We start from the raw sequence: 26063 nt of genomic DNA, 5'->3' as shown, positions 1-26063 counted from the left end.
ACTCGATTCGGCTATTCGGCTATCTATCTCCGATATTGACGAGTTCTATTGAGAGAAAGTGATTTGGTACTGAAATTTAAAATCGTCGAAGTCAATATTCTTGTTTGGTTTGGGAACAATATCATTTTGTAGACGTGGTTATCAGTTGTTTGCGTTCCTTTAAAAGGTAATCCTTCGATGTGATGAGATAAATAAACTTTTCATGTATCATGAACCATAATGCATATACTGTGGGCAACGACGTACGCTAGGCTATATTATACACCATACATACAGATCTGTGCACATTCATCCAATTGAAAATAAGCATACGCAGGTAGCAAAGCGTATGAAAAACTTTTGAATAATTTCCAAGGTGCAAACATAGTAACATTTCTATGAATATATGTATGTATGTGCACATGTGTAGGAGTGGAAAAATTAATGTGCGTACGAGAGAAAAAAACACCGCTACACATCATGATACTAATTACACCAACAAGTGGAGAACAAATTCACATACTTGTAGGCGCATAGAGCACATTGGTAGTAGCTTTGAGCTGAAACTGTGCATGTGTGCATATATGTGTGCGTGTGAATGGGCTTATACAAAAACATGCATGCATATTGATAGTGGAAGGAAATGTGAGCGACAAGGTCACAATTGTATGCCACACTCGCCTAGACAAAAGTAAACAGCAGCGCATTCATAAACTTGCTATCTGCTATCTCATGAAGCACAAACACATACACATATATATGCATGCATGCCAGTGTTGGTGATTTTTTATATTCAAATTGCAACGGAAATGAAAGTTGACATTTGTGAATTGTACGCAGTGGTTCAACGCAAGTAAAAACGATAATAGTAAAGGTGCGTGGATTGTTAGGTGTTTTGTGTTGGTGTGCTTGATAGTAAAAATAAATTTTGAAATGCATTTAAAAAATATGTAAAAAAAATTAATATATGGAAACAAATAAATTTTCTACATTGGGTAATTCGTAATTTCTAACGAAATAGAACATCTTTGTACTTAAGTAATTAATGACTCACACATTCATAATTTAACAATAACAATTCAGTGCGTCAAAATAATGAAAAATATTTAAAGACTCCAGAATTTAAAGCGGAAAGTACTCGAAGACATTCTAAAAATCGCATTATTTTGGTTACCTTAATCGATAGGTAGGTTAGGTGCTCTAAAAAAGTTATTGCAATATTTTAAAAGCGGATTTTAAAAATTGTGGAAGATATGCCACTTGAAAATGGTTTGCGCCCAGCCGGCCAACCGCTAACCTCAAACTTTACATGGCATTTTATAGAAACTTTGTTTCTAAAATTGGCGTAAGGGAATATGGAAAAAGTAGTAAAGCAATTTTCTTCATCCAGCTTATATTATATTTTAAAGAGCAAAGCATAAAAAACTGCTCTAGCTAGAAAACACGATTTCAATTTGAAGTCTCATTTTGGTTAATGCTCGAATTTCCTGAAGATCGTAGTCTATCTACTTGTACGATAAAAACCTTCCCGGTGTTTGATTTTACGATTATAGAACTAGCCCCTTAAGATCTAAGTGAATATAATACGATCCTGTGCTTAATTAATCCTCCATTAAATCTAGGTATTGCGTCTTTTAGAGACTGTTATTATGATCAAGAATGTAGGTTTCTGTTGAGATGCCTTTTTGCAACTTCTTATTTGTTTAAACCCACATTAAAATCCAAATCCATAGGACGCCTACTGTTTCTGCTAAGGCCAGCTGATTCTGCATGGTATTACACTGTAGAGTCAGTGTTCATTTGAATGACATATATAAATCAAATAATTAGCGACAGCGGTCTTAACTCGAACCAATGATTCATTGCTGATCTCTTGGCTTTAATAAGTTAGCTTAACTGTGGTTATCCACTTTTGTAAATATTTTTACAAAGAACTTTGAGTTAGTATTTTTATAAGTCTTAAAATCATCTCTTTAGACATTTTTATGACGGTTTTGGATGAGGTGACGAATCGCATTTTGACTATGTATGAAATAAAGCCAGACTCTCTAGCCTCTTTGAATATAATAAACATTAACAAAAAGTTCAAACAATTGAGTATTATTGATCATAAAGGCTTTATATGATTATTTTGTCAAAAAATTAATTGACTTTTACAGAATTTGGAAACTTCCACAACGTTTTTAACGGAAGCTTGTTTGGAATCACTTTAACGCTTTCGGTTTACGAATACACTGAAGTCTGCACCGTAAGGCTCCAAGGAGATCGCGTTTTTCAGAAAGAACAGCGTTTAAACTCTGTTTCTGATTGTTATTGGAAAAAAATTTTAGACCCAAGATATATGAATCTATTTTATGGGGGATTCCTGAATTGATCTTGTATAGGCTTTCTAAATTGCGATTTTGAAGTATTGTTGTACTGTTACAAAATTTTAAAATTTTCATAAAAAACTTATCTTAAACTTTTAGTATATACATATATATTTATATAAGCCGAAGGTGAACGTACATTGTCTTCAAAAGCCTCAAATACACTCTTTCCACATATTACTTTTAATTTCAGTAATACTTGTGTGTTATTATTGCCACAGTAGTTGTTGTTGCCTTAACTAACACAATCTTTTTATTAATATTATGTTTTTGTTATAGCAGTTGCTTTTGCTTCCACTTTCATAGTTAATTCAGTGATTTTCTCAATTTTCTTTAGCATTGCTTTAAAAAAGGCAGCGTCCGAGTGATTATTCATACGCCATGTTGATCAGAGTCGACCTCAAAGCACGAGAAAAATCACAGCTTAATGCTTTTAATTTATTATAGCTTGTATAAAGCTATTTGAAACTAGCTATTTATTTAACGCTGTTCACAAATCCGTAAGTCATCACGGTAGGCTAACTAATCGCTTATTTATAACGCAAAGTTATGTTTAGCCTCTGACATTTCCTACAAATTTCCTTTCATTCACAATGCTTTGCAATCTTTTTTAGAAGGCAGCTGCGCTTTATATATATCTATATATCTATTAGTTGAATATATTTCTATGCATATCTCGGCTTAATGTTGTTTAAAAAGTCCTCACTTTTTCAGTGTATTTCTACTTTCGTCTTAATGTATGCTAAGACATGACATATGTACTTTACTCAACTCTTGTGTGAAAGTCCTTTCCACTATACATAAAATTTTCTTTTCCCACTTTTAAAATCCTTCATTCGTTTGAGGCTTTTTGTTTTGTTGGCAGCTACTTGTGCGTGCTGTTGCCACCAGCTCAATTCAAGGCCATTATTTGCCACTTATTACACGCACTTGCTGCAAATAGACGCGTGCATGCGTAGCCTATATAGTACGTATATTACATACTGTTATATAAAGAAATTTGTCTGTGTGAAATTGTAGTAGCATAAAAATCGTGGTGAGCTATTCATTCGGCATGCACAAAGTTTCTTATATACATATAATATATATGTGGTTAACTGATATATATCAGGGAGTATATATAAATATATTTAATATTCACACATCTGCGTGAGGTCCACCACTTAACACGATTTTTCAGCGCAATCAGCGCGGTTAACCGTTTTATTTTTCCATATTCTATACGAAAGCTTAACAAATCTTTCAATTTTGATCATCTTTGGTAGCATGGTTTTTAATATTCTTAATTTTTTCGTAAAATTTAATTTTTGTTTCGATTTAAGAAATCATAATTCCCTCTCCTTCATCCCTTTTTTTCATTAAAACTTTTTGAAAGATTGGAAATTAAATGAAATAAGGTTTGAGTGGAGCTATTGTACTTGAAGATAGCCTGAATGATCTCCGAAATCCATTTGGTCTATTTTGGTGCGACTAATAATCGAATAAGAAAGTATGAAAAGGAGATGATCGAAAAATTGATTTAGTCTGGCATGATTTAACTACAATACATAGGCGAACTTAAAAATAAGTTTGGGATTTGTGTTGACGAGCAAAAATATATGCATGTACTTGATTTACTGTTTTCATTTCCCTGCACGCAAGTAAAATCAAGTCGAACCAGCCAAAGATGTGATATTATGACCGCAATTCCGAGAGTTTTTTCGTTACTGTGTTAATTTATTAACAGAAATCTACTTTCAGACAGTGGTCTACTCCTGACAGCTTTTTAGTTCTCACTTACCAACTAGGGATAGGGCGATGCCGGTGGAGAAGAGGCTCAATGAGAGTTTTTATGTGTTACAGCCACTGCTTAGACTCCACGCAACAAATAATCATCATGAGTTGCCCAACTCAGTTCAAAAAAATATTTTGGTGCCTCAGAGATGAACACAGAAATCTTTCCTATAGACATGAACCAAAAAAAAAATAACAAAACAAAAACAACAAAAACGAATACAGGGATATTAGCGATGAGAACGACATAACGGAATCTGACACCCTGTCGTCAGACATTCACCCTACCTACTTACCTACTTTGTCAAAGATCCGGTTGTTGGCACCTCAGTTGACAAAGAGGAGACCAAGCGCAAAAAATTTATCGTAGAGGAATACGAAAGTTTTCTGAAAAGGAAGCAATTGGAACGTTCCGCAGAAAACATCAAACTAAGCAGCTCTCAGAAAAAAAATCGCGCTCATATCGAAAAACACAATAAACATCTGAAACTGTTCTTTCTTCTACCATAGATTAGTTTGAATACGTGTGAAGGTAGCCAGCATCAAGAGCAGATGACCCATTTGTCCAAGCATGGCGAATAACACAGTTGAAAATTAAACAGACTATGAGTTTTTATTAGAGTAGCTCAATGACTGAGGAAAATATATTAGAAACAAGCGAATTGTAGTCCCGACTTTGCCATTTACGAAGGAGTTATCTTATTTTATTGGAGGCTTTTAGCTACAAATATTTGAGTCAGTTTCGTTATTCGAATTCCTTAAGGGTATTTGAGTCACGGCATTGCCATTTGTGAAAGAATCAGTTTGTTCGTTAGAGAACTTGAATAATTGCTTAATTTATTTGAGACAGTTTCGGTCTTGGAATACTTAAGGAGAATCAGAGTCCAGTCATTGTCCTTGAAAAAGCCATATTGTTTTCGAGGGAGACTTTAGACATTTATTCTAAAACTAAACTCAACAAAAAACAAAATTTCGTAGCCCAATGTTTTTATTCATTGCTTCAGAAAATCAGTAATATTTTACCCTAAATTTTACTCACATTTTTTTACCATTTGCTAACCTACGATCTAACATAATAGTTTGAACTATTTGTCGCGATGCATCGCTGTGATTGCGCTGGTAATCTTTATTCAACTCGAGTTTAGTTCATTTTTTAATACTCACATGTGGCAGAAATATTTTTCTTTATTTGGGCGCATATAAACGTGTTGAGTATTTAATATTGACAAGGACTTAAAAGCATATTGGGGCTAAAAAACATTTACAAATATATGTTGAGGTAAATATTTGGGTTTATATGTTTGTAAATACTACCTTGGCCATTTTTTTCAAAAAATTTTTGGGACATTGAAAAATGCGGTTAAATAAAAAATACCACATAAAGAAATACAAAACAAAATTTAAAATGACATAACCGAATATGCCACTATTATGGTAGTGAATAAAAGTAAATGAAGAATAGGAAAAAACGTTAACTTCACCTGCACGGAATCTATAATACCCTTCATAAATAAAATAGTTTATCATACAAGGACTTGATTTTGATCGATCAGTTTCTATAGCAACTATATGCTACATTTGACCGATCTGAATATTTTATTTGAATATTACGCTCTTGTCTTAGGCAATAACCCGTAAAAAATTTCGTGAAGATATCTCGTGAAATGAAATTCCGACAAATAGAAGTTTCTAGGTGAAAAAAGGACGTATTCAAAATTTGAAATCGGTATCTCAAAACCTGACGGACTAGATCGCGAATAGAGGACAGACAGAGTGACCAAACGACGGACACGGTTAAACAGACTCAGCTCGTCACGCTGATCAGTGACTTATTTACTTCGGGTGTCCCCGGCATTTCTTTCTTAGTGTTACAAACTTCGTGGCAATAAAGGGTATAAAAACTATTTTGATAAAAACGAAAATCAGGCGAGTAAAATGTGGGGTGCTCACGCTTATGCTGGTGAGCACATTTAGTATTTTTAAGCGACTGCACAGAAGCAAATTTATGTGCAGTAAGGCTTACGACTACCAACTACTTATATGCACACATGTATTTATATATATATGTATTACACATACATATATGCATTCAATTGCATTTCACAGTTTTTCGGTCTGCTTGCATTTACCGCTTTTTGTTTTGTTGGTATTCCGCTTGATTTGTTCCATGCACGAATTTTCTTTCGCACTACATTGTAGGTGTGATTTATTTTGTATTTTGCTTTTGACTCAACATACTTGCAGACGCAGCTGCACTGTTTCTACTACGTACATATATGCTTGGTTCCTTGCATACTTTTCTGCTTGGCCTTGGTTTAACGCTTCTAACTCATTTCTAGTTCACTAAACTCTAGAAGAAAGTCCATTTCCTTTCCGTGCGAATTTTCGTATTTCATTTGTGGAATTCCAATTTTAACTTGACGTGCAAAAAAATGTGCACTGAATACTTTTAGGAGATTTTACATTTCAGTGAATTTTCAAAGCGATTTACAGTTCCTGTAACATATGATGATTTACTGTTAGCAATCAATGAGACGTATATACGGAGTTGTGAATATACATATGTAATAAGCTTTTCAACAAATTTAATTTAAGCAACTAACTTCATGCTAAGACAAAATATTTCTCAGCGGTTATTTAATGGAAAGATGAAAATGAGTTTTTATAATTTTTTAAAGAAAATGAAAAATTTAAGCCACAATCTTATTTCATAATAGAAATAGAACTATATTATTACCATTTATATTCCTTGTTAGCTCAAATATGTACATAGCAAACTAAAGTGGCAAACTCTATAGAACACTGAAAGGCGACAGACTCTCCCTAATACAACTCTTTGTTGTCTTTAAAGCCACAGAAAAGGGATAGATCTCTTAAATTTTTTGAGTTGCTAACAATTTATTTAAGATATGTAGCAACTCAAGGCCACACTACTAAAAATTATTACGATTTCTTTAAAAAATAAACGGTACCCAATTTAGCGGAAGAGAGTGCTAAACGAATCATATTTGTATTAAATTTATTTTCTCACTTTGTTTTGTAAAAAAATACACGAATTTTGTAGCATACTCTAATGGGCACACTTAATGTGACTGCCCAAGAAAAGGCGATTTTTGGACATTAAAAAAAGTTGCTTTATAAATGATTCTAAAATTTTAGCATATTTATACATATTTTAAGAAAGGATTTAAATATTTTTTGAGTTATACGCGATATTCGACGGGGTTTAAAAGGTCCTCCACTGCTGCAGTGATTCCGGCCTAACTTGAAACTTGAAAGCCAAAAAACAAAAAGAAATTCTCTACTGGAAGATATTGTCTCTAAAATGACCAATGGTTAAAAAAAATCAAAAATTGGCAAAATATCAGCGGTTAAAAAGTGGCATTTTCTCAAAAGTTGGATCGTTTTTGGCCTGTCGAAATTCGATTTCTGATTAAATAAAAAAACTGGTAGGTCAGTGTATGGTCATGCAATAAATACTTTATGGTAATCGAGCAAAATCGAAAAATGGTTTTGAGAAAAAAGCATTAAAGATTAACAGATGAAGCTGTTTGAACTTGGTGGGTACAATTTAGAAGGCTGCAACTCAAAAACTATTGGAGATATTGATTTAAAATTTTAGGGTGTTAGTTTTAAAGGTATAACAAATCGAAATATGAAAAAATCGATTTTTTTTTAATTTCACCTAGGTGAGCACCTTAACTAAAACACATATTGTATATATACATATTTGAATGCTTACAATAAAACTTTGTCATGACATAGTAAATGTTATAACCCTTTTAGTATAGTCAAGTATTCGTAGGAATCATTAAAATTTCTATTTATGCCATTAGCTATTCATGCTCGCCTAAAAGTAAGCTATAAAATAAAAAAAAATATTTTATGTGAAATAGATGAATGTTTTGATCCATATTGATTTTAAATCATTTGCGCCTAAACGGCAATTCATGTTAAATTTAATATATTTACAATGCTGTTACTATCTGTCTGCTCGGAAATACAACAATCACTAATGTGCGCTCAATGCATGATAATATGCTATATGTGTATATTCATATGGATTTCTGCTGATTTTAGAAGCACCACATAATTTTGTTAACAGCATTTGTTGTTATTAACGATTTTAAAAATACATGCACAAATAATTGGCAAATAAGTAATTCAACTAAAAATATTTGTACAAGTATACATTCAGGCGCAACTTGACATATTCATAAATATTTGATAAGCAAATAATTCATTTTATAATGGCGAATGTTGCGTTTTGGGAGATTAATGTTTTGAAAATACTAGATTTTTAAGGTTTAAAGTTGGCCAGATATTTAAGGGAAGTTTAAGGATGTTGTTATTAAAGCATACATTATAGCGTTGTATAAAATTTTTAAATTAAGCTAAGCTAACGTAAGATTAAGCTGGAATTTTCTTATGAGTTCGTATTCATTTATTTAAAAAGATTTTATAAAAAGCTTTAAGGTTCTAATTATTCAATAGTTGCTGATAACACTCTTCGAGGAAGTTTAGAAATTATTTAAGTAAATCCTAAAGCTTAAAAGCTTCTTATTCTTTTACTTATTATCACAAAAAATTGAAGAAAAAGTTCGTGCGAAAACATTGTCTTCTTTGTATGACAAGCATTCATTTACTTCAAGGTTTACTTTTCAGCCTAAACCGTCTTTTGATTATTGTTTAGATATTCATGCTAGTTCACCAAATATGTAATCAAAAAAAAATTTATTAAAACTTGAATCTCTTCAAAAGCTTATTATTATTTAATATTTAACCTCCATTTATTGTGCAAAATCGCATGGAAGGCAATTAAAAGAAAAAGTTCTTTGCGGAGGATTGCATTTTTTAGAAGACGATCCCCAAAAGTCTTATCTATTGGCTTTATAAAAGCATTTTATAAATCATTGTATTAATTATACCTTGAACAGAATGTATTATGTTCGCCCCCGATCCATTTGAAAAGCACTCAAGGCAACGCTACAAGCTCCGAACATAATGTTCAGATCGGACCAATATAGCATATCGGTGTCATACAAAATTTTCAAAAATCAAGATGAATTTCTTTTCAAAAGTTCTTTTTTCGTTATTAAGTAATTAATACGACTTGAAAGTTATTTATATCAAACAGCGTGGCGAAAATGAACTAGCAAAATGTTGTTGGTTACGTTTTCAGATTTAGTTATCATTGGCGTTTGCCTTCTTTTTATACTTTTGCAACATGTTGCTACAGTGTATAATAGTTTTGTTCACCTAACGGTTGTTTTTATCATTTAAAACTAATCGAGATAGATATGGAATTATATATATATATATACATGTATGTATATATAAATGATTAGGATGACGAGACGAGTTGGATTCCGGATGACTGTCTGTCTGTCCGTCTATGCAAGCAATAACCTGATTAAAATTGAGATATCTTGATGAAACTTGGTACATATGTTCCTTGGCATCCAAGGAAGGTTGGTATTGCAGATGGGACCACTGCCACGCCCACAAAATGCCATTAATGGAAAACATATAAAGTGCCGTAAAGCTCCACAATAAGATATAAGGCTGTTATTCAGTACAACGAATTACATGGCCAAAAATGGTTAAATCAGAGCAAAACTATTTAAGCTCGCAGATACCGAATATGTGGACCTCAGGAAGTTCGCAGTAGGAACTTTTTATCGAAAATATCGGTAAATCTGTGAGATATACAATAGTTATAAAAATTCAGAGAAAATCCATAATTATAGTATGGCTGTATGTCAAAAAATGGTTGAATCGGATCAATAATTATCTTAGTGGCCATATCCTTATTAGAAAAATATACGAACTTGCCGCCGACTTTTTATCGCATACAAGGTGTAATTCAAAAGTTTTAGGACTTTTATCAAAAAACGAATATTACTGGTTTTTTTTTGAAAAATTTATTGGTTGCCTTCAAAATAGTCTCCTACCGCCTGAATACAACGTTTTGCACGTTCAAGAAGGTTATCGAATGACTTTTTTAGGTCATTTGTCGGTATAGCGTTGAGGATGGCATCAACGTCAGCATAGCGGTTTTCTTTCAAGGCCAAATGTAGTTTTCCGAACAAATAAAAACCGCAGGGTGCCATATCAGGCGAATAGGGTGAATGGTTGATGATATGAATGCGATTTTGGTCAAATTGAATGTTGAATTCTGAGGTATTTTTCGTGTTGTTTCAAAGTGTGCGGGACAAATCGAGCACAAACCTTTCTGAGGCCCAAATTTTCTGTCAAAATACGATAAATCGACGCTGCGGATATTGATAATTCCGATTCCATATATTTAAACGATGATTTCGGCTCTTTTTAATAACATTCACGCACAATTTCCTTGTTTTTTTCGTTTACAACATCTTTTGGCCGGCCCGAACGTTCGTCGTCTTCCAAGTCATCCGTCCCTCTTGAAAACGTTTAAACCACTCGTGAATACGGCTACGGGATAGACAATCATCGCCATAAACTTGTTTCATTATTTGATGAGTTTTGGTAAAAGTTTTACCAAGTTTAAAACAAAACTTAATGTTGGCTCTTTGTTCGATGCTCATTTTCCGACCGACACTACAAATGTAATGTCACATGTAGCGCGATATCTCAGCTGTTATACAAGTCAGCTGTTATATAAATTTTACACGACAACACTGAAGAATACACAATTGAGGGATAACAATTTCAGACAGAGAGCGCTACTAGAAGCCGCGTTGTTTAAAAAGTCCTGGAACTTTTGAATTGTACCTTGTACATCAGCAAATATGTGAGTTATCTTAATAAAACTGAAAGAGCGCGTTTTTGGTGCATATTGCTGCCGAAAATGTATTAAATTGGATGAAAACTTGTCCTAGACCTCATAAAACTAATATCAGAATTTTCAAACATCCGGCTGACCTTACTCCTTATATATTTGTGATGGTATGTGAGGTATCTGAATGAAGTTCAGAGAGAATTTTTTTTGTTAGCAATATGTAGTAATGCCAAAAATAGTCAATACTACACGTATGCACGTAATATAATATATTCAATCTTCCACATTGCTTTATATCGTTTCTATTGGTCAATATGTAAGATATTTTAGCAAAATTAACTGAACGTTGGATATCCACTATAGTTTAATGCCGAAAATTTGTGAAGTTAGTCCATGAATTACCCAAACTCCCATATAGAATACTACGTATAATGATTTGCATTATTCTAATAAATCTTATGCCGAATATATCGGTCAGTGTATGAGGTATCTATCTATTTATACAATATATAAAAATCAATGCCAATTTCGTTGCAATTTTATAACTGAAGAACGGACTCACCTATCCAAACCAAATGTTACGGCTTTGTTCGGACTATTTAGTAGATGGTTTGTACGAAGTTTGCACATTTGTATCACATTATTTGTAACAAAATAATTTAATAAATGGCGGATAATTTTGTTAATGTGGATTTTGCTGTGAAATAGAAATTTTTTTTAGTGTTGACAGCAGCAGCATGTTGTTAAGTCATTCATGTGGTCATTTCATATTGAACGTGCTTCGATTAAAGCAAATTGTCAGCGATAGTTATTGCTTTGTGTTTATATTTTTAAACATATTGTTAAGTGCCTTTTTACAAACTGTGAGACTTGAGCCGTCGGTGTTTCATTACAGCGTCGATTTAAAAATTAATTATTTAATGACATTTTTATATACATTGACGTATGCAGTCATATATATTTCCATTCACACACATAAGCACATGTATGAATACTAATACACCGGTATTAATGTAGCAATTTGTTTTTAACTTGATTTATTCTTTTTTATATGAAGAAAAAACCAGCTAATGCATCGCAACGATCTGTTGACCCTGTGCCTGTACTTGCACGGCGATCACTGAAATGATGTGTGCTGATTTTAATTACAACAGTCAGATTGATTATAGTATGTACGGATACATTGGAATAATGGACGCAATATGTCCACATTGTGATGCGGCTAACTTTCCAGGTGAAACGATCCGCATGTATTGTCAGAAATTTCAGCTGATAAAACGTTATCGATTTGATAATAATTGAAGATATGTGCCTAACGATTGCAAATAAAGCACTGGTACAATTGGGTATGACCGCACCAAATCGTGAGAGGCATGATTTGTTTGGTCGTGAATTGCAACGTGAGCAGGAATTCAATTCTAATAATTTGCATTTATTTGTACAATCGAATATAATCAAATTGAATATTCAGCAAAAACATGTATATGACACAATAATGCAACCGTTTCCAATAATGCAGGAGGATTATATTGGTACAGGCAAAACGTTCGTTATAGAAGTATCATTGATTTTAGCGACTATTCGATCGGAACAGAAAATTGCATTGACACTTGCATCTACGGGAATTGCTGATACATTATTTAAATTAAAATTGCCATTGAATGTACAGGTGATTGAAACTCCAACTTTCAATATTTCGAGAAATTCCGTTATGGCAAAAGTTCTGCGATTAACGCCAATTATTTTATGGGATGAGTGTACAATGGCGAATAAAAAATCGCTAGAAGAATTTAACTTCTGCTGATGAAATAAATGCTTGTTTGAAGTCAACAGTTCTTTGGAGATATGTACAAAAATTGACACTGAACATTAATATGCGTAGTCACCTACAAAATAATCCAGCTGCCCATGAGTTTTTAAAACTTAGAAATTGGTGATAGCATAATACAATTCGGCAGTACCAACGGATTGATCGCTGTACGGAACAATTTATGTACAATTGCGCAATCGATAGATGAATTGATTGAATGTGTTTTTTCGAATATTATACAGAATTACAGAAATCGTAATTGGTTGAGAGAAGGCGCCATTTTAGCACCGCAGAACATTCATACATGCCATTAATTTTGATATTCAAGCGAAACTGCCAGGTGTGGTTAAGGCACATTAATCAATTGATAGTGTTATGAATCAAGATGAGGCAATGAATTATGAAATTAAATTTTGAAATTCATTGGAACTAGCTGGTATGCCACCGCTTTGCTTGAATCTGACAGTTGGTTCTTTGATACAGCGTATCCCTATAATTCTAACTGATATGGCATTTGAGTTCAAACAATTACAATCTCCTGTGCGTTTGTCATATGCGATGCCCATCAACAATGGCAAACACTTCACGTTTGTGGTGTGAATTTGGAGGAATCACGTTCTTCACATGGCCTGTTCCTGAGTCGTTACGCCCAGCCGTTTGTTTATTCACGCTCAAAATGGAAAAACAAAAAATTGTGTTTATAAAAATGTTTTGAATTAAGTCTTAAAATAGATAGCAACTAATAAAATTCCAATTAAATTTTTATTTTATTTCACTTTATACGTAACGAAGCACGCACCGGGCGTAGTATTCTTTAAAAATGTTTGAAAGAAAAAGAGAAGAATGAGGAATATTTGTATTTATTGCTTAAGAAATCATTTTGTACAGCCTAAAACTTTAAAGCTTCTCAAAAGGTCTAATGCAATGAATAATAATTTATGTTATAAATCTAAATCTAAGCCTCTTACGAATTGGACTCAGTCTAGTGTTGCTTCTTGTCATCTTACTTGCGACACTAAAGTCAGAAGGCTTGTGACTACTAGTGACAGCTGACTAGTGACTGTTGTCGGAATATCGGCAACTCGAACATTGTGCTGCCTGTGGTCGCCACCTTAACATAACCTAACCTTGCCGCTGTGCAATATCCGCAACAGATAAACTTTGCACTAACACATTTTTCTTTTTCATTTATGTAGACCCATCAAATGCATACTTTCTGGCGCCATCTGCAAACTAGTTTGCTATCTCCATAACGTGTTGCAAACAATATGCATAATTTTTGTTTTGTTTTCTACTCTTCTTTGTATATTAGCTAGCATTACTTTGCAAGAAGTACACGGCTTTTCTCATCCTCTCTGCCCTCCCGCCAGCTTAACTCGCATGTCGACAAGGGCTCTGTTGTATCGTTGCACTCACATTTACCACTTCCTTCCACCAATGCTTGACGGAGCACAAAAGTTAAAATTGTGCTTTTCTTTATTCTAAGGATAAAATGTTTGTACAAGTATATATGCAAAATTTGCATATGTGAGCTTATGCGGTTTCTTTACATTAACCGTGTGAGTTTTGTGTGTTGAAAGAAAAGTTTTGGTATTCTTTTCTCTTCTGTGGTTTGGTTTACTTAGTCTCTTATGGCGACTTATAACATAGTAATAAACTTCTGTACACTTTTTAACTTGGTGAAAAATAAAAATAGTTGTCTTAAGTAATGGTAAATATATGCACGTGCAATTTTCCAACGGATTAGTGAAAAGGAAAAACAAGGAAAAAACAATTGTAGCAAAAAGTCTAACCGTTGAAATTCTGCTGCCTTCTTGACGACCCAGTGTAGTCTTCCTTAGTTACGTGTTTTGAATTTAAGGATGCTCTATTAGTTAGGGATGGCATGCAGAGCTAATAGTAAAGCCTTTATTACTAGATTAATTAGAGACCATTTGTTTATGGAACAGTTGCAGGAAAGGAATTGCAGCATGGTCAATATCCATAGAGAAGAAGAGAAAAAGAAGGAGTCAGAAGAGTACGACAATATCGGTTTCGGCTTCATTGAATAAACAGGTAAAGGTTCCGATGCTGAAATAGAGAGTCGTGGCCTGGCAATGTTGATTTTGGCCAAGTCCTCATCAAAAAGCTTTCTAAGGAGCACCACTTTTTCATTGACTGAATCAGGTAGGGTGCCCGAAGGACGCTGAAACAAAGTTAAAGTTCTCTCTGACTTAGATTTCATCATCTATTTATAGATACATTGCTATACATAGATAATGGTATCATTTTTGTTTTGTTACTGTAACTATCGAATTCAAATGAGTCTATGTATCATCTGATCCAATTTGACTGGTTGAAAATGTTGAAGAAGTGTTTTGGAGAGTCTACTTTGTCACGAACACAAGCATTTGAGTGGTACAAAGCATTCTCTGTTAATGACTGTAACAATTAAAAGTTAAAGAAACAGGGCTTAAAAGTCGTATTGGCAGCAGAGAGATGGCAGAGGATCTCAAAATTCCTTATGAATCGACTCAACACATTTTGGTTAATGTTTTGGGTATGGAGCGGACAATGCTAGACTTGAATCGAATAAAAGTCGCAAAAGGGATGCTTGACAACGTAGCTGAAGACCCTACATTCATCAAATGCCTCATTACTGATGACGAAACGTACGTACTCATACATCAACGAAACTGTCCAACAATCTAGGGAATGACACTCCACAAATGTGCCGAACCGAAACGAGAAAAATCAAAATTCGCTGAGGCTTATAATAAGTGTATGGAAAATTTAATTAAGAGTTGGTATACTTGTAAAGGTTCTGGAGTCTACTTTAAAGAGAAAAATAAAGATTTGTATTAGAAATGTGAATGTAGTTTTTTCGCCAGTGCGGGTCAAATTTGAGATAAAAAAGCTTATCAAATAATTTGGTCTAAAATCTAAAAACAGTCGACAATGCGTCAAAATTTGGAGTTTTAATTATTGTTTCTTCATTTTCTAGAAAACAATAGTTAAGAGTAAATAAGCAGAGTTAAATGTTAAACACGAGTTTATGACGTAAGTGTAGTGAGGTTAAGTTAAAAGTAGTTTGCGTGTGGATGACAATTAAGAGAATTTTTTGTTTGGCAAACTCGGAGTTTGTAAGTGGTGTTTAATGTTAAACTACTATAACAATATATTTCATGGTTTCGAACAGTGCTTAAGTTTAAACACGACTTTGTTGTGTTAAAGTATGATATAATGAGGCTAAGTTGAAGGTAGTTTGCGAAGGTGTGCGAGTTATTGAGTTTACTTCAAGAAGACACTTCATGTTTGTAAGCAGTGTTTACTGTTAAACATGAGTTTATCGTGTTAGAATAAAGTTGTAAGTAATTTGAGGAGTGAATGACAATTAAGAGAAAATTTTATTGGTAAACTCCAAGTTTTGTACTGGTGTGTAGAATTAAAAAATGAAATGAAATTTGAAAATTTAGAGATATATATTACATAGCGTTAACGTAGTGTACTTACTAACTGACCTAAATAACCCGAAAGAAAAACTGCTTTTCTTGTTAAAATGTTTAATTTTAACAATTTAACAATTTTCTAGCTTTTTAGGTAGTAACTTACCGCTGTCTTGAATGAATTGCCATACAACGCCGCCATTAATGTTTGCATTCAAATTTCACCACACCATCCCATACTAGTATGTGCTGCTACTCATGTCCTCACACAATTTCGCGGTATGCATTTGAGTGTATAGGTCTAGTTTTACCTTTCATTACTGTCGTAGTAGTGGTTGTTTTTGTTGTTAAGCGGCAATTTATACGTTTTTTATTACAAGGCTTAACTAGACATACGGTCTAGTAGCCCGTCTCAGGTGCACAGGGCGCGTTGAGTAACGGCATATGAGCCTTAGTGTTTGTGAGTATATGCATGAGGATATATATGTGTATGTGTGAGTCTATATGTGTGTGTGAGTTGAGTTGATGTAGAAAATGTCATTGAAATAGAGGCATTTTTGTGGGCAAAAGCTTGACTGCTTGTGTGAGCTTTGCACAAATTCAACTACCAATTTGCATGTGTGTGTGTGTCTGTGTATGCGTAAGCACGCGAATAGGTCGGCTTTAGAACAGATTTGTGATACTTTGTTAAAAATTGATGTACCTCAACTTGTCACTGTCTCACTGATTGTGCTTGTCTCGAACATATGCCAGTACACGCGAGTCACATATGTTCTATATGTGTGTGTTGGCGCTTGTGATATGTGTGTGGGTGTATGCATGATTGCTTCTGTTGTCGACTGACTGACATTTCGGTTATACGAGCAGAAATAAGTGCACCCATGTACATTCCAGCCACATGCATTCACTCACAACACACGCTATACCCGAGTGTTTTTTCTTTTTTTGACTGGCTACAGTGGTGTGTGTGTGTGTGTGTGCACATTTCGTATGGCCTGTGAACTTTTTCATTATTCAATGTCATTTCAAATGTTGAATGGCGTATTAATGAGTGTTTGTGAGACTTAACTGTGCTGGCTGCAGCTTAACGGTACACCAACACACACAAACACATATATAAATATACATATTTATATGTACATATTGTACATTAATGCTTGTATTCTTATAAGTAAGGTTTTAAGTTCTTTCAATTGTTCCACATTTATGGTTTTTTTGTGAATTTTCCTGGCTGGCTTTTTCATACGCTCAGCTCTCGAAAGTTAAATTGACGTAGGTGTGCGCTCTAACTGCTCATGCACATGTGTATATAGACACGTGTGTTTATAAGTAGCAGTTATATGTGCACATCAAGTTAAGGTTAAGTGCTGAGTGGTTACAAGGTTTAACAAGGCTTAAATTTTGCGGCTTATTTCTGTCAAAGTGTCTTTTTTTGCTTTCAAGCGATAAGCCATATGTGTAAAGCTCTGAACGCAGTTGCTGTGGATTTGGTTTTGGACAAAATTTTTCAAAATTTTATTCTTTAGTGCGATTTATTAGCATTAGTTGCCAAAAATTTTGAAAATTAATGCTTGAAATATGCAAATAAAAAAAAGAAGATATCTGATTGCTACCGCATTGGCAGCTAAGTCACATTGTAGGCTGAAATAGGTGGTCGATATAGAATCTAGAATTCTACCAGGAAACATTTTATATCCTGAACAGGGTGTTATACAGAAGAAACCTTAGAGACACCCGTATGTTTGTAAGTACGCCAACTAGTCCCTCAATTTTTGTTTGTTTTTTTTGGGAAAGTGCAGTTATATAAAAAGCATGTCAAGACGGCGGCAAATGAACGTCACTAAAAGGCAAATAATAGTCTTACCACATCATAATCAAAGCTTCAGACAAATATCGGACACTGTGTGACTCTGCCAGACTACTGTACAGATTTCATCAAACAATTTCGGGAGATGGGTTCTTTTGCCCGAAAAAGAGTGTGGAAGAGTCCAAAAGACGGCAGTCGCCCAGTACGGGCTCATCCGACGATCTCGTCTACTGGATCGCTTTAAATTCTTAGTAAAACATTAAAAAGGACCTTAGTGATACGACAGGAGTACTAGTTCGCCGCAGGCTCAGAGAGGCAGTATTCCATGGCCGACGTCCTGGAAAAAAAGTTTTTTGAGCCAACGAATAAGGAAATAGTGGCATATATGGATAAAGGAGCATGAAAATTAGTCGATGGGGCAGTGACGTGCCGTAATTTTCTCGAGTGAATCCAATTTTAAAATCTTTGGGACAGATTGTATCCACCATGTATGGAGAAGGTCAGGCGAATGGTTCAGGGGAGAATGTCTACAAACCACAGTACGCTAGCCAATCAGCAGGATGGTCTGGGGATATTTTTTTAGTAATAAAGTAAAAGGGATTCATTTAATATAAGAAAGAGTCAATGGTGAGGTATATAGAGAATATACTCTGCATCGAAGAACGGTAACAACACTAAAACGACGTCATTATTTAACACGGTTCTGAGCCATGTCAGAGAGAAAACATCGTAAATTAATTTTTTGTCAGTTCTACTACGTGTTATCAATCTCAGACATAACTAATTTTGATCGGTGCAGCCGAACTTAACGTGTTTTTTTTGTTTAATGACGTTTATGATTCGGCCAATCCTTATAGTGTATTTTTGATATCAAAAAACCCTTTGTACACTATTAGAACCTCATTTTACTCCGCGAAACAGATAAATCGCCCATTAAAAGTAAAGAAGAAAGTTTCTATTTAAATATATTTTCAAAAATTTTGATCTTAAAGATCTATAATCGTTTGAAACAGCCAAATTCCATATATTTAAAAAAGTGTAAATCTGTTGTTGTTTTGATTATTAGAAGAAAAAAAAAAATAATTGTTAGGGCCCTTCAATTATAATTGTTACTGTTGTTTCGGTCGCAGGAAAACATTCTCTGAATAATTTTAAGAAAAGCTACCGCATTGACAGTCCTTATTCACATTAAATGCGGGTTCGTTTCGAGCCAAGTAGGCCTAACTGTCATGTTAATAGGTCTCTTTAGCTTTTGTGCTTGGTATAACAGTGAAGGCACGCTCGGGATAGAAAATATGGCTTCATTATCCGACATAATCTCCTTTTAGAGTAATGCATTTGTTTTAACGGTCCTCCAACATTTCGAAACCGTTTCAATATTGTGTTTTCTAAAACAAGAGTTTGTTTCCATCTTGACTTCCTCATTTGAGTAAAATATTTTCCGAGCGAGCTACCTGGAAAAGGGTAACTGGTCGCTGTAGTCCAAATCTGGCCAAAACGGTAAGAGGAATACTATTTAATAGTGCAATTCTATTAATTTACTTAAGAAAGTTTAGATGATGTCATGAAACTTTGATAGTCTTCTAACTAAGGTTAGTACCCTAAGATTTTTGTTTATTATTAATTTGAGGAGGAGAGCGAAATTAGAATAGTATGGACTGGGAATAATATACTCGTATATGTATAAATTCAAATGCACAAATCGGAAACTCCCAGAAGGATCAAATTGGACTGTTTTGACTATTCAAATTCTGATACTAGAAGTCATGTCAAAGAAGAATAAATCATATTTCTAATGAAAATGTTCGATATTCAAGTCAATGTCAGATCAAGCAACGATTGAAATAGACTTTTTATCGTCGTTGGGTTTTCAGGAGGTCCAGTTTTTTACAAATTTATATTAACTAATTTCTAAAAAATACAAAAAATAAAATAAAATAAAAGCTATAGCAGCCGGAGTTAAGGTTTGGAACGTGTACTGTTTCACAAGTTTAGCATTGTTAGATAATACTTTCTGGGCGTTGTCCCGAAGGAGGTAAACCTTTAGCAAGAAATATAAATCGTGCATGCTGTAAGTTTATATTGGCAGTATCTTTTGAAGATTTTCCCTACGAAAACAAAAAAAGAAAAATAATTATTTTCAAAAGATTTTCTCTTTTGATTCGAAATTGGATGGTTTAAATTGTAATTTAGTAATCCGTGTTGTAGCAGGTTCGGATTCGACTTTGGTTGCAGTAAGATTGGAAGACCTTTAGAGAAGGTATTATGAAATGTTAAAAGCTCCAAACTATTCGCCAGTAGATAGAAATAAATCACATTGAGCCCAACTCAGTGATTATCGAGTCCTACTTAATATTTCAGGCTATTCTCTGGTTAGCTTCCGAACAAAGAATCGTTCTTAACGAGCTCGTTAAGTTTAAAAAATCTGTTAATTATTTCAATTTCTGTCAGATTACGCTCAAAACTAAATAGTTCTAGTATATTAAACTTTTGAAAAGCGAAGTTTAGAAATACCCAAAAATCGTTTGAAGCTGAGCGATTGCCCTAATTTTATGAGGATAATCATTACTTAAAAATTTTCGATTTTAACTAATAACTTTGACAAAAGCCAGAGCCTTTTTTTGTCATGCAGATCAAAAATTAACACCTCATCCTGACTCAGCATCGAAGTCCAATAATTAGAGACAGCAAAATATAATATTTACTCGGCATAATTCATTAAAATCACTTACAAATATGTTTCTATCAAAAATGGTTACTTACCCTACAGTGACGTCGAAAATATTGCTACCCACTGAACTGGAAACCGCCATATCACCGAATCCCTTACGCGCCACGATTACCGATGTTATCAAATCGGGTATTGATGTGCCAGCAGCGAGGAAGGTCAAACCCATAACCTGGACAAAGCAGTGGGTGTGTCGAATAGGAAAAAAACAGTTAGTAAATAATAAATAGTAATGAGATGATGTAGGAAGATAAAAGTAAAAAAAGTAGAATTGTAAAAACAACAAAGGATGATCCACATCACACTTACACAGCCATAGAAGTATGGGTATATGTACGTGTGCTTCCTCACAACTCACCTCGGGTGGTATGCGTGCCGTATCGCCGGCTACGTTCGCCCACCACACCATCAGATACGAGAAGGCAGCAATCCATAGTATCGAGCCAATGAACGTGACCGGGTAGTATTTCTTGCCGCGCGGTGTTCGCGTATCGGGCAACGTCAGCCACATGGGTATTAGCAGTGGTGCCACCATTATATAGGTAAGACGTTTGCGGGCAGTATCGGGCCAAGCCATGCTCAATGGTTCCGGCTCGTCTTCAATTTCATTGGCCTAAATTTTTCAGTTTCAATTTGGTGTGTGATTTTGTTGTGGTTTTAATTTAAAAAAATTTTATTTTGTGTTTGTGTGTGTGTGAGTTGGGTATTTTGGTATTTGTGTTTTTTTTGAGTGGTGGGTTGGGAGTATTTTTGGCGAAGGGTAATTTTTTGTTGGTTAAGGGAGAAGAGGTGTAAATGAAGATACAAATTTATTAGTAGCTGTTATTTTGAAAGTTTTTCGGTATTAATAAACGTTAAATATAACTTTGTTATATATATATATGTATATATTAGTAAGCATTTAATTTAAATATGGTTTTTAATAAATTTACAAAAGGATCTTAATTTGGTTAATTTTGGCAAAATTTTGTTATAAATGTATGAAATTTGTATTTATATTTATAAAGAATATAAATCGTTTATACAAAATGCAGTAAATGAAGTTTTGTGAAATATGAAATTTGATAAAAACAATCTTTTTTTCATTCAAAAATTATTTATAACAATTATTTTGAGAAAAAAAGATTTGAAAAATGTTTTCAAAATGGTTGCGCAGTGAATATTATCATATTTAAATAAAAAGAGTTCAGTGAAAATTGCTAATTGCTATTTTATAAACAAAAAATTTTATAAAAAAAATTCTAAGGTTTTGGAAGACAAATTTTTCAAATTATTGAAAAAATATTTTCTATGCATCTTTTTCTCTGCTTGATCACCTCAAAAATAGTTTAATTTACAAAAATTCTGTATTAAATAAAATCAAAATTTTGAAAAAAAATGTTTGAGTTATAATTTCTGATTATACTCTTAATTCTGAAAATAAGTTATAAAATCAAATGTTTCTTGTTTAATTTTAAATTTCTTTCACAAATTTAAAAAAAAAAATTCACAAGAATTTTAAAGTAAAATAAAATAGTGAAAAAGTAAATATTAGTTTTTAATATTAATTTTCAAATTTAAACAAAAAAAAAATTGAAAATTGAAATTTATTGTATATAAAAGCCTCAATTAAATTTTTTTTCCATAAAAGAAATTTTATTTATATTTTCACTGAACTCATGTGATATAAAAAATATTGGGGTTTGTAAAAGTATGTAAATTTTTTTATGTGTTATTAAATTACTTAAATGTTATATAAAGCGATAGAATGTTTGTGATTTAGTAGATATTAACGAAAAATGTTTTGTATATACTACTAATTAATTTAGAAACATAGTATTACATTTGACAAGGTTGTGGCTAACTAAATTTTCAGGGTACATTTTTTATTTTTAAGGCCTAATAAATATTTTCTTTTATTTTGTTAACATATTTTACCATCAAGTTAATTAATTTTTATTTTCTTAATTTTAAAACTTCTAGCCAATATGTTTTTGCTTTGCTTACACTTTTGCTCAGAAGAAATAAAAAAGAAATTTATATAAAAATTTAGTTTTATCTAATTTTTTAATAATTTTTAGTTGTGTTACGCGATTTTTTTTTTTAATGTTATTGGGTTATTTCTTGAACTTTTTTTTTTTTTTTTTAATTTTTTAGGTATTTAACAATTTTTTTTTTTTAATTTAGGATTTATTTTAGGAATTTTTAAAATTTTTTTAAAAATTTTACGAAATTTTGTGAATACTTTGATAAAAAAGAAAATATTTTAAAATTGTAAATTTTCACTAAACAGTCGGGTTGTTTGCTCTAATATATATAACTACAATAACTTTGTATATTTAAAGTTCCAACAAGTAATTTACAACTTTTTAATATTTTTATTATTATCTATATATTTTAATATTTTCGAAATTATGCATGATTAACTAAATTTTTTTTTTAATATTTAATAAAATTTTTTTGTTTGTAATAAACAAATTTTTATCAGTTTATAATATTTTATTTTCTAATGTTTAGATAGTAATTTAACATTATTCCAATTTATAAACTTGTGTCACCTAAGAGAGTTTTTTCAGTTTAATACAATATTATAAAATTTTGGATTATAGTTTTGATTAGTTGGATTTTAGAGAGTGGGTGAAAAGTGACTGAATGCATGCCAGTGCTGATGAAAGCTGTGTGATCATGCTGAGTATGAATATAAGTGGTTAATAGCAATAAAGCAAGCATAAAATATTTATATTTACATTTTAAAAAGTGAAATTTTTGTTATTGCAAAAAAAAAAATAGTAAAAACAATTACCAATTCAAATTTAAATATGTTAAAAAAACAATTGTGCATATACATCTTTTTTTATATTTTTTTACATATAATCTTTTTTTATAAATTAAAAAAAATCGAAATATGTTGTTTTTTTATTCGTAATACATATATTCATTTCAATTACAATGAATATTTGTAAAATATTTATAATGGAATCGAAACAAGTTTTTTTATATAAATCCATACATGTTAATCATAATAAACTATTTTTTTAAATCTTTTTTTTTAAATTTTCTATATAAAAACAATCTATTTTTTTAAATTCTTATATATGTATATAATTTTCTAAAATTATTTTTATTAATATATTTTATTTTATTTTTTTTTTTTTTAGTAAAATCGAAATATGTTTGTTATGTAAAAATATATTATTTTTAAATATAATGAAGATTCGTAAAAAATTGTGATGAAGCGAAATATTTTTTTATGTATAAAAATATATTAAATATAGGTACATATTTTTTTTAAATCTCATATTTTTATTTCGAATAAATATTTATGTATATATAGTTTTTTTGATAAAAAATAATTTTACAACATATTCACACCTAATTAAACCTTTACAAGCGTATACGCTTTCTTTTCATGGTACATCAAAAGTTGAAATTAAATTTTATCGGTTTACAATCAATAAATTTCCTATAAGCACAGTGTACTCCTAAAGTTTTATGCTAATCTCACCCCTAACTTTGGTATTAGCAATAAATACCTAAAGAACATACTTCCAAATTTCGACAATTCTCAAAGTTTTACTAAGCATCCAAAACAAATAAAAAATAGCTGCGCAGCAGAAAGTAAACTTCATTCCATTGAAGATTAAAATAGCTAAAAATATAGTCAACTGATTGCCCACTAATGAAGGACATCAGCTTAAGCGCATTTGGGGCCGGCTGCAACGTCTGGTGCTGCCACATTATTATCCTTCACACTCGAATGGCGCACAAATGCAGTGGAAATCATACAAATTTTCACAATTGAGTGCATTCAGCATGAGCGCTTAAAGATCTTTCTTTTTTTCTTGATATTTCAATTTAACACAGTGATTCACAGGCCACAAAGTATTTGCTATCGTTGTGGTGAATCTACGCTTTCAGTGCTGCTTTTGTTGTCGCTGACGCATTATGACAATGCAAAAGTTTTAATATTATTTGCATTAGTTGCCATCTATTCGAAGACTTTAGTAGAATAATACAGCTGACAAAATTTCGAAACAATACGAATATGAACATACACGGCGTATACGTAACTTGGTGGCTTTGTGAAGCAGGGCAGGGCGTATTCGTAACTTTCGTTGTGTATATTTCGATATGCAATATTTATTCCAAATTTGTTGTTGGACATTATTTATATATATATATAATATTTTGTATGGGTAAACCTCAATGGGTGGGGCCTTTGTTAGCTTAGTGAATAGTTAAGGATTAGGATATATGTATGTATCTATAATTATAAAATTATTATTTTTGAATTAACTCCCTCATTAAGGTCTGAGAGACATTCAGAGCGTAAAATATCATTACTGGTTATAAGGCTGAAGTTCTGCGGATCATTGCAAAATTTTAAGCGCTCTAAGTAAAATTACGAGTGATTTAAAAGAACTATTACATGCTACTCTTTAAAATTTTAAGATTTGTTGTTTAAGAGTTGTTTAACGGCTTGCAAAATTCTAATTATGGATTTATTATGGTCACATAACTTGCATTTTTTGGCATAGAGAGGCATATTTTCCTAAATATTATGAAAAAATTCTTATTTCTTTATTTAATTAAATTAGAGTCAAGAAATGTTTAAAAAGGCCATTAGTTCGGTAATTTATGTGTAATGTTTTTTTATTACTTTGATATTATCGAATTTTTAATATATTTTCTGTAAAACGTAAATATTTTTGAAATATCTATCCAAAAGTCTGCATACGTTCTTTTCTTCCCATGCAGCTACTCAGTTGTCGGAACCTCCGATATCGAGCCACAAAATCATATAGCTGCCATACAAAATAACATATTAAAATCAAGTTCTTGTATAGAAAAGTTTTTAATTGGACGAATTATCCTCACGAAATTCGGCGTAGATTAGTGTCTTGTGTTTGGATCGGACCACTACAGCATATAGTTGCTATATGTTACAAACTGATCGGACGAAATCAAGCTCTTGTGTAGAAAAATTTTTTTCTTGACAAATTATAATCACGAAATTTGGCATAGATTTTCATTTTTAACGGTTACATTTTCAATTTGCCACCCTGCCACATTTTTCCAGCAGACCTACGAAGCATAACTGCACCGAATTTATTTTTATTATTTACTTGACATTTTTTGTTAGCCAACTTAAATTCTATTTTAATAATTTAAGCTACTTAAGTGTCTTTTGGCGCAAATCTGCAACTCGATTTAGCCAAAGGCAACGTCAGGAGCATGCGGACGCGAAGGTCATTAGTATAGAAAACATATATCAGTATATCTCTATGTGTGTGCATTCATAATGCGTCAATACAAACATTTGCATTTATGCTTGTACGAGTACGTAAAGTCCCATGTCGAGTTTCAGCAGCGATAGCTAACGTGCGCATAAATGTTGCTGTAAATGCTTCATCGCCAACCGCGCCTAAC

General features: G+C 32.5%; 1 protein-coding gene and 1 long non-coding RNA gene across 10 annotated transcripts in view; one reads left to right on the top strand and one right to left on the bottom strand.

Annotated features, from left to right (window-relative positions):
• Nucleotides 1-26063, top strand: part of LOC138856276 (uncharacterized) — a 534605-nt gene that overhangs the window by 82277 nt on the left and 426265 nt on the right. The window lies entirely within an intron of this gene.
• Nckx30C (solute carrier family 24 member Nckx30C) overlaps nucleotides 1-26063 on the bottom strand; it is a 287587-nt gene that overhangs the window by 6324 nt on the left and 255200 nt on the right. For all 9 annotated transcript variants that reach the window (XM_036371000.2, XM_036370999.2, XM_036371006.2 and 6 more), the window contains 2 exons: nucleotides 21013-21267; nucleotides 20690-20826 (listed from right to left, as the gene is read on the bottom strand). In XM_036371000.2, the coding sequence (XP_036226893.2) occupies nucleotides 20690-20826; nucleotides 21013-21267 (392 nt within the window). The remainder of the gene's footprint in view (nucleotides 1-20689; nucleotides 20827-21012; nucleotides 21268-26063) is intronic.

The sequence above is a fragment of the Bactrocera oleae genome, chromosome 3 (assembly GCF_042242935.1).
Source record: "Bactrocera oleae isolate idBacOlea1 chromosome 3, idBacOlea1, whole genome shotgun sequence".
Taxonomy (NCBI): Eukaryota; Metazoa; Arthropoda; class Insecta; order Diptera; family Tephritidae; genus Bactrocera; species Bactrocera oleae.
The sequence above is the reverse complement of the archived record's forward strand: the minus strand, read 5'-3'. Positions and strand labels throughout refer to the sequence as shown.